General features: G+C 35.3%; 1 protein-coding gene across 1 annotated transcript; it reads right to left on the reverse strand.

Moving 5' to 3' along the window:
• Positions 1-342: 342 nt before the first annotated feature.
• mrs2 (magnesium transporter MRS2) lies at positions 343-10,531 on the reverse strand. Its single transcript, XM_066715984.1, has 12 exons — positions 10,457-10,531; positions 9,812-10,056; positions 9,345-9,418; positions 8,661-8,697; positions 8,367-8,479; positions 7,757-7,930; positions 7,170-7,300; positions 6,494-6,610; positions 5,650-5,802; positions 2,419-2,536; positions 2,138-2,251; positions 343-1,192 (listed from the first exon to the last, which is right to left on the reverse strand). The coding sequence occupies exons 2-12, from the start codon at positions 10,029-10,031 to the stop codon at positions 1,076-1,078; spliced, it is 1,368 nt and encodes a 455-aa protein (XP_066572081.1). The 5' UTR covers positions 10,032-10,056; positions 10,457-10,531; the 3' UTR covers positions 343-1,075.
• Between the last annotated feature and the right edge of the window lie 5 nt (positions 10,532-10,536).

The raw sequence follows: 10,536 nt of genomic DNA on the forward strand, positions 1-10,536 counted from the left end.
TTAAGAGACAACTGCAATTTTTTCTTAAATCAGCATCTCTACATGTATGGTAGCCATTCCATTCATATTTTTATCTGGAATTCGGGAGAAATGTTGTCAGTAGTTTATAGAATAAAACAAAAATGTTAATTTTACCCAAACACATACCTATACATATTAAAATCAGAGAAACTGATAATTTTGCAGTGGTCTCTTAATTTTTTCCAGAGCTGTATATAGTGCCTGGCTGTAGACTGACTGATGGTGAGCCCTCATCAATGCACATTTAAACCAATATTTAAACTGTCTGAAACCCTTATCCATCTCAACTCAGAAGCTAAACATGTCAGATTTTCCAATACGTATAGGCACACATTTTATCATACAGTCTGTGATTTATTGCAAACATTGACAATATGAATTACAGTACCCAGAAAAATAGGGCATTCATAACAATGATAAATAAATCCTTCCATTAATTAATAAGTATTTTTAAAGAAGTACAACATAAGGAAAGTATTGGAAGACATTACATATAATAGCAACAACTATACCTGCATTTTGAAGTGTATCACAAAATTCTTACAATACTAAATGTAAGGTGTATTTAGGTTAGGAAAATAATAAATTTAACTTATTTGGCAGTGTTTTGCAATAGGACATAAAATAGGACCTACTTGGTCACAAAAAAAATGTACGTGAATAGCATTGTATTACATGTATTAAAACAACTTCTGACCTGTTCAATTGGCTTCATCACAAACCCAACAAGACCAGGGCCCAAAACATAACCCATTTTCTTTGGTTTAGTTAAATAGGTGAAAACAAAAAGTAATTAAAAGATACTTGAGTATATTAATAAGAAGCTTATTCTCACGCCAATATAAAACAATTTCAAAAATCACAAAATGTGTATTTGACAGTAATGCAGATTTGTTGAAAAGTAAGAAACAAATGGCAAGCAAACTCCTTAAATTAATGTAATTGATAATAATGTTAAAGTTACCTTTAACTGTAATCAGTCACACCTATATAACAACGTTTAGGGACTGTCATTTTTCATAATATGTCTGCATCCTGCTGCTTTGATAAGCTGCTACTTTTGATTCATTAGGGGGTTTCTAACAGAAGCTAAAGTATCTTGTCTCAGTCCACTTTTCAGGTCTGTCCCTCTCAAGCTGTTAAGATGACTCCTCTTCCAAATGGGTGGAATCTACAATTAAAAGGAAATTAATTTAGTGTATTTTCTGTGTATCCTCTAGGAAATGTTAAGCAATTCAAAACAAAATGCATAAATCAAGGAAACGGTTATTTACATTTCATTTTTCTGCATTCTGAGGTGCAATTTGGAATAAAATAGAAATATGCTGATGGAATGAGTCTTAGAATGTCCTTCATAATCTCTTCTATGCAGAGATGATGACACAATACTCAAGTTCTTTCTGTACTTTGCAAGCAGCACTCCAGAATACAGAAAAATGACAAGCAAAACAGGTTGCGTCAGTGTTTCAGCAAAATAAAACATAATTAAGGACATTGACGTTTTTGGCAAATAATCATCAAGACCTAAGTCTAGTGTAGCAATCATTTTATACTTTGGTTTTCAAAATGTTCATCGGTTAAGTGGTATATCGTAATTTATGCTTCTACCAACAAAGTTAAAAGACCATTTATCACCTACTTATTTCAATACTTCTCCAGAGTAAAAAAATGATACTAAGTAAACAATCTACTTTCTGATAGAATATAATTAGGGCTTCCACCATTCAATATTGTTTCCTCATCAAATAACTTGGATTTAAATAACTATTGTGCTGACAAATTTATCAATAGAAAAATGCATCATTTTTAATAACATGTACAACCCAGGTAAAATCCTTTGAAATCCAAGCATTTAATTTAGCCCAACAACTGTTCCTTTACTATTCTGCAGATGGTATATCTGACAAGTTCAATAATAGGTGTTTGCAAATATCTCTTCTGGGTAGTGTCAAGATCTTCAGTGCATTTAGCAGTTTTAAGTAAAAGCTTCATAGGCAAGTCGACAGAACATAAATAAATCTAATTAAATTACTATAGAGTGGGCTGTGAGCCATACAGAAGCAAATAAAGCCCATTAGCTTTTATAGTAGAGCATCAGCATAAAACAGTGCCAAACCAGGGGTGGAGATGGAGGCTCAAGATGTCGGCCCAGGAATGACAGTAGACGCCTCCAGATAAGACCACTTCCTAAAAACATGATTCCTGTGAACAGCCAGAAAATCCTTGGATCCTGTTGGCAAAAATAAAAACACTTCTTTCAGGTCACCAGACGATTAGGATTACATTAGAATTTGGCTGTTTTAAAGTGCGTTTCTTAACTCCGATTCACCTTAAACATGGAAACAGGAAAACAGATTGCCAATATATTATATTATTAACTAGTGGGTTAATTTTTACCTCCTCAAGTGAAGACTCCAGATTCATACCAAATGCAACTCCGATCAGTCCAAATAGAGACAAAGAGAAGGTGCCCATGGTCAGCTGTAGGTTGAGACGCATCATGACGTTTCGGTGGCTTTAAATACAATGAGAGCAGGTCTGACGTCAATTATACTTACAATAATAATTATAATATTATGCTGCAGTAATAGCAATTCTTATTACTAAGAATTAACCAAAATCTAAACAAATGAAGGTTCAGCTTTGTGTTGTCTTAATAATCAATATCCACATATTAAATACCGAAACACACTGCATAAGTTCTAATTTCTCAGAAAATTTTAAATTAACTTTCAATAATGAGAGGTCTTCACTGTATTCGACTATCATGATTTCCTCAACCTCAAGAGTCAGAGGGACACTAGTTAGAGAACCAATGGCAAACTGTGATCACAATATGGTTAGCTTTGAGGCATTCTTTCAAGAAACAAGGACCAAGTCTAAAACAATGGTCTACAATTTTAGAAAAGCAAACCTTGAAGGTATGAGGCGGTACTTAGAAGAGTTAGACTGGAGCACACTGGATACAGATTCAGTTGAAAATGGATGGTTATATTTTAAGTATATACTACTTGAGGCTCAGGGGAAATTTGTACCAAAACTTAGCAAATTAAGGATCAAAAGACATTGTCCACAATGGTTTAATAGAAGTATGCAAAAAAATATCAAGAGAAAGAAAATGTTGTATAGCGCATACAAAAGGGAAACTGGAAAGAGATCTTGTTTCTTTCAATTACAACAGCAAGAGGTCAATAAAGGAGGAAGTGAAACAGATAAAGGGCAAAAATTGAAGTATCTTAGAAAACGACCAAGATGTAGCAAATGTTCTAAATTAGTATTTCACAGAGGTTTTCACAAAAGAAAAGACAGATAACATGCCACAGGTTAACAATCAGTCCAGTCAAACCCTAAGAGAGATCAGGATAAATGAGGAGGAGGTACTAAAGGGACTAGCAGAATTAAAAAGGAGTTCTAACTGGAGTGAGGTTGTTAGTGGAGTTCTACAGGGATCAGTATTAGGGCCTGTGCTTTTTCTAATCTATATTAATGATCTGGACTCTGGGATAGTTAGCAAACTTGTCAAATTTGATGATACTAAAATAGGTGGCTCAGCAGATACAATCTCGGCAGCACAGGCTGTTCAAAGGGACTTGGATAATTCAGTTGTGGGCTGACACCTGAAATTCAATGTAGACAAGTGCAAGGTAATACACCCAGGTAACAAAAATGTCCACTATAATTACACTATAGCAGGAATAGAACTAGATGAAGTAACACATGAGAAAGACCTAGGAGTCTATGTGGACTCCTCACTTTCTCTATCCAAACAATGTGGGGAAGCAATAAAAAAGGCAAACAGAATGCTAGGGTATATTGTCAAAAGTGTAGAATTTAAAACAAGTAATGTTAAGACTGTACCATGCGCTAGTTAGAGCTCATCTGGAATACTGTGTACAGTTCTGGGCACCACACTTCAAGAAAGATATCACTGTTCTAGAGGCAGTTCAGAGGAGAGCAACCAGACTTATTCCAGGTCTGAAGGGAATGTCCTACTGAGAGACTGAGGAACTGAACCTTTTCACCCTGGAACAGAGGAGACTAAGTGGGGACTTGATTCAAGTCTTCAAAATCATGAAAGGCATCGACCACATCAAACCAGAGGAGCTTTTCCAGATCTGCAGGGACACATGCACCCAGGGACACAAATGGAAATTGGGCTTCAAGGCATTCAAGACGGAAAACAGGAGACACTTCTTCACACAGAGAGTAGTCACAATCTGGAACAAACTCCCCAGTGATGTGGTTGAAGCTGAAAATTTGGGAACATTTAAAAATAGACTGGATAGGATCCTTGGAACACTTAGTTATTAATGGACACCAAACGAGCATGATGGGTCGAATGGCCTCCTCTCGTGTTAATATATCCTGGTGTTCAATACTGTATGGAAAGTAGTAAATACTAGATACTGAAACAAAATAACCTTAACCTTAACTTTAGGATAAAGATAATAAAAAGACTACCTTCTCCAGTTCAGAGTTTGTGTTATAATTATATATTATTATTATCCTGATATAATATTATTATTATTATTATTATTATTAATAATAATAGGTCAATTGCAACAAACTTGCAGAGTTGTATGGATCATCTCCAGTTCGCTGCTTTCAGTTCTATGCAATTGACCTCTTAAGACTAATAAATAACACATAATTTTATGTTCATTAAAATAACTATTCTTCCGTGATATAAAATTTGCAAATTTACATTAAGATTTTGGGGGGTTTTCTCTGCATTTAGCAAATGTCCACACTTTACTGTAACGATCATGGATGAAGAAACATTAACGCATAATAACACCGAGGTCCACAGGTATCCCTGCAAACACACAATGTTGTAGCAACGTAATTTAGTTGTGCTAGCTGGGATACTGGCAAATGGGGGATAATACTCTTTCAGAAGAAACATTTTATATGAGTGTAATATATAATGTAATGTATATTTTTTAAATACACAGTCTACATTTAATCTAGTCCAATTGAGGGGCTTTTTATTACAGTCTCGAACTTAGTTATATCCAGCAACTTTTATTTAAGTAACAGGCAGTATACAAATCAAATGTTTTAGATAGCGGGACATCTCAAGTGTGGTTTAGTATTGTAACGCTTGCGGGGGTTTCCAATGAGTAGACTTAACTCATTATTGTGGGTGCAACACCACATTGACTCGTTTTTCCACCTCCCTTCACCTTTTATCCCCACTCCCTATGCTCCTCCCCACCTCACTGCCTTTACCCAATTAACCCTGTATTGGGTGCGGTGGCGCTACAGTATTCACACAGTTTTTTTTTTCTCTTTTTGATATAAATTGACAATGTAATTGTCACGTGACGAACCTTCAAAGGTATATAAAAACCTTCGAAGGTCTGGAGACCGAACGAACCATCGAACGTTTGAACCGTCGGAGATACATGGCCCTGGTACTAAAAAACAAAAGCCTTTAGTGTCACTTTTTTCTTAATACATATTCTATTTGTATTTGTTTTGCAAAAAACAGATATAAGTCTTCTTGTCAGAAACTTTACAATGGTTTGATTTCTCAACATAAATACAAACAATAACTCAACATAAAATTGAAGTGTAAAAACTGGCGTTGCTCAACCAGCCCTTCCAAACTGCCATCTTACCCACCTATCCAAATTAATGAAGATAACGCTTTCAGAGTCATCAATGAGCACTTTAAGTTCTCGTGCCAAATTTGCCAAATCCTCAGCTTGTCTGTAGTAATTCTCCAGAAGCAATTCCATTTCCTCTGCATGGTCTATTCCCAAGCTACTCTCCTCACTGCCTCCAAACAAACAGACAAAGTGAGGATAGTTATTTTGGTGACGACAAATACGAATGTTAAGCTACAGATTTCTATAAGGTAGTGGCAAAGATTAAAAAAGTTAAATTAAATTAAATTAAAGTATATGATCAGTAGGGCACTATATTCTAATTCTTTAAATTTACCTTTTAATAACACAATAGACTAAACACTAAGTGAAGAACTCCATAAAATATTCCACAGCTCAAATGTCCACGGTCCCTGGTTCATACACATACAATTCTAGAGACTTCTGTTTTAACATTTTCTCAATACATAATAATATGCCTACATTGTCTTACTTTGATGCACTCTAGTTTCTCTGTGAAATTAAGACTATATAACAAGATTATACCTACAAAGCAAATACTGTGAACATTAGTGATTGGTCAGAAACATTGCTCAAATATAATTAACTATTATTATTATTATTGCAATAATCATTAATTCCACAGTGTTTTAAAATTGATAAAATGACTGTGGAATCTTTATTAATTTAGTGGCAACAAATGTATTTTAAATTAACAGTATGCATAATCTATTCAACAAATGCTTTTGATTTTTGCTTTGATTACTGTCTGGTGGTCTTGCTTTACAATTATTAATCAGTCTTTAAAAAGCTTTCTTTAGTAACAGTACACAATTTTAATTGGTTTTAATTTTACATACAACACCTGAGGGTCAGTCCATTTGGTGAGACACAGCTCATCTATTAACTCCTCCTCATCCAAAATCTTCAGCAGACTCTCTTTGAACACTTTAATGTCGGTCTCCAGCTCTGATAGGCTACATAAAACACACTCTATTAAATCACAATTTGCACAATGATTAAAACAGTTTCACTTTTAAAATACAACCTTGTATTAAAACTCTGGGACTGCATTAAACACCTTATTCCAGTGATGGAGTGGCTTAATGTACCATATGTTAATGTTTTAAGCATTTCAATATATCACATTTTGAACATATGCTTACAAAAAGTAAAGAAAAGTATGACCCTGGGGTAAAATTCCAAATGGTTGATTTGAACTTTAACTTAAGTTTCAATGAAAAAAATTAATGAAACAAAACACTAAATAAATGATACAGACTACATTGTTTGAATGGAAAAATCAGAGAAAGCCAAATTCTAGAGATCAGTATTATTGCGGTCATTATCAATATAATAGGGTGGCTGTTAGAAACTTGTGTATACTGTCACCATAATATGTATAACTGGTCATAAACAAATTAATAAAACATTACCCCTAAGATATTCACGATTTTAAAACTGTGAGTATTCGAAACTCTGTGATTGCAGCGTATGAGAAAACATCAAACTAAAGGAAAGGTTTACCACACTCACTTCTTACTGTTCTGCAGTAACACGTGGAGTTTACTCCTATCCACCGACAGCAGTTTGGGATCCACTAGTGACTCCAGAGTTTCAAGTATTTGAGGGTGTACTTCGTTCAGCCTGGCTTGAAGAGTACTGATCTAAAACCAGAAAAGACACTGAATTACAGTTACGGAGCCCTGGCACATTACATATAGCAGCCTTGACATTGAGGTAGGCAGAAAACTAAGCAGACACAAGCCCAGCAGAATTTGGCAGTTTTGCCTGGAGCCTCTTGTACTGTAGTGAGTAGACTATACTACACCAAATGAGCTGCAGAAAGACGTGACAGTTGCACTATAGAATTTTATTATGGCAGGGCTCTGTATTCATTCAGCAGATGCCACTGGTAGTAAAGAGATAAGAACAGGTTCAAATGAGTTTGCAAGTCTATTTTCCCCCAAAAAAATAAACAAACACTCCTAGGCATGAGGTAACGAAGTTGATAAAAGCATTATCCAAATTGTATTTATAGCAGGTATTACAACTAACTATGAGAGGGAGTCAAAACATTCATATTATACTTCAAGATTACAATAATAAAAAAAATAGTTTACTCTGTGTTGGAGGATGGCCTCTATAGCTCTGAACTCAAATGGCAGAGAATAGGTGACCAGTTGCCCGTCCCCAGCGAGCTGAGGAGCCAGTTCCTTGAAAAGCCATTGGTCCAGATTGACATTTCGGAAATCCAGGATGAAAAGACAATCTGTCATGATCACGGCCTTCAGAAACTGTCAAGGTAAGGCCTTCAGGTTAGAAAACTATATTCTCCTTCAACCACACATTTACATTCTAAAATGACATGAAATAACCAGGAAGAGTATGGTACTCTCAAAGCCTTTTCATACCAGAGTATTATTATTAAATCATTTAACAAATGCCTTTATTCAAGGTTACTTAGAGGTCATTTTCAAATGCTAACACAGCCTATTGTATACACAACATCTCATGGTAATCGTAAACACTGTGAAAGATATGAATCTGGAAAGGGAAAATAGGTACCAAACAGGGAAATGTAAAGTATGTATGTTTCGATCACACTTAAAAGAAATTATAGAGCATGTTTGGCTCAGAATCCAAAACAATGTTCAACCATATTTGTTGATATGGTCAATAGTGTGATATTGCTTCCAGGTTCTCTAATCAGTGCCATAATCTTTGTCATACCTCCATTCGAATGATGATCCTGTTGTTTCGAGTTGTTATACTTGTGAGATGCTGGAATCGCAAATCCCGAGCTTGGAGACAAAGTTCCTGGTACAATTCTGTCTTTTTTCTCTCTTTGAGATAAAGGAGGAAAGCTTCATTTAAGGATAAACTATGACGATACATATATTATATGTATATATATAAAGTAGCCTACCTAAACATACATCATAGATAAGCAATCTTGAAGTCTGGGAGGGTTGAACCGATTACTTCAGTTGGAACAGTGTATGCCTTAAAAATCTAAAAACTTACCAAATGACGTCACATTTCCGTCTTTGTCAAATTTCATCTGTTTGATAAAATAGACAAAAAGAAAAAAAAAATTCCCTAACATTAATATTCATGGCATTGTAATTGGATATTTTTTCTACATGGACAAAGAGGAACAACATTGGATATTATTCCTACATGGGGAAAAGATTTTTCACTAGTCATAAAAACCTCTCAAAGCTTATCTTCAAGTTTGTTAGTTTTTTTGATTGTTTATATTTGTCAGAAAATACAACAGAGCCCTGAACATTGAGCTTCAGGAGGGGACAATGGAAGAGGGTGTTTTGACAGGGAGGGGATGATACACACCTAAGGTCACAACATTAGATCAATCCAAGTGCATAAATGTGCACTATTTTGAGTTCCAAGATACTCCAAACTACTACAAAATACAGAAGTTACATAAATATATCCCTTCCTGTCATTCATTGCCTGTTGATAGCTATGCACCTTTAATGTTCTATACTTTCAGAAAATGGGTAGCAACATTGCATGCTCTCTGATGTGACTACGGTTTAATTTAATGCTATGTTCGTATGAAAAGTATGGGACTATAATTTTGCCTTTTTAAGATTATTAAAAAAAAATGCTGGATCTGGTAGGTATTGTTAAACAGCGTAGATGGAAGTGGATGGAAAGGCTGTTCATACAATAATGAAAACTTACCACTGCAAACACTGGGATCACACTGGATAGAGCAGTCTGAGATGCATCTGTTACTCTTTCACAGTAGAAAAATGCTGCCAGAAAAAAGGGCAAGTTATTAATTTCTTAACAGATGTCCCATTTACATTTTGAACATTTTAAAGCACTACTAAAGAATAAACTGACATAAAAGCTGCATTCTAAAATAAAAAATGTTCAAGTTGTAAATGTATAACTTTCTGTTATTGCTGTCCTGGGTATGTTATGGTCCTGCAGAGAGAGGGGTGTAGAGTAGCAACTGCTTAAATACATGCATACTGGCAAACGTTAATGATTAAAAAGAAGCCAGAATTCAAATAAATAAATACATAAAACTGGTTTTGTGTTGCATAAAGCACAATATAATAGGCAGATACTACAATATATATCCAGTTAACAATAAAAACAAGGTGGATTTAAGTAGCAACTTATAAAAACATAACACCTACAGTTTGTGCTTGACCTTTGCAAAAACGTGCGTACTTGACCATCCATCCTCCCTGAATGCGGATGCTGCAGCGACAGTGGTCTTTTGATAAAGTGATTAGACCCAGATACACTTTTACATGTTGAACAGTGAGACGTCAGAAAGGCACGTAATACAACAGGTTTGAGATCAAATTGTCTCCACAGGCTTCTCCTCAGCAGCATTCTGAGACACATCTCCATTGCGATCACTGACTATCATGGGCACCTGTCATGTAAGGAGGTGTGACACAGGTATTAGGATTCAAGAGTCACATGCGTATACTTCTCTTTAAAATTCAAAATGTATTTTCCACTGGAGGTTTATCCACAGATGATAACGCATGTCCAGCTGCTGTGAAACACATATCAACTCCCCACATGTGCATTCAAATCAAATAAATCAAGAACAACAATGTGGAGTCCTCACACCAAACAACCGTAGAAATACCAGATGTGTCAAATTCGCAGTTGTTTGGAAAGTATTATCATAACCAATTTGAACTCAAAACTTGTCTGTTGATTTGGACCAAACCAAAGTGTTACATCATCCGTTTTAGTTTCCCGTCAGCTAAATTCGAATGCGATATTATTAATGAATGATCAAATTAATCTTTCGATACGCTTACGCATGTACCCCAGCTTCTTATTAAATAAGACCAGCATGCCGTGGGGTTCGTGACGACTTCCGCCGTATCTACCGGCGACA

The sequence above is a fragment of the Amia ocellicauda genome, chromosome 10 (genome assembly GCF_036373705.1).
Source record: "Amia ocellicauda isolate fAmiCal2 chromosome 10, fAmiCal2.hap1, whole genome shotgun sequence".
NCBI lineage: Eukaryota > Metazoa > Chordata > Actinopteri > Amiiformes > Amiidae > Amia > Amia ocellicauda.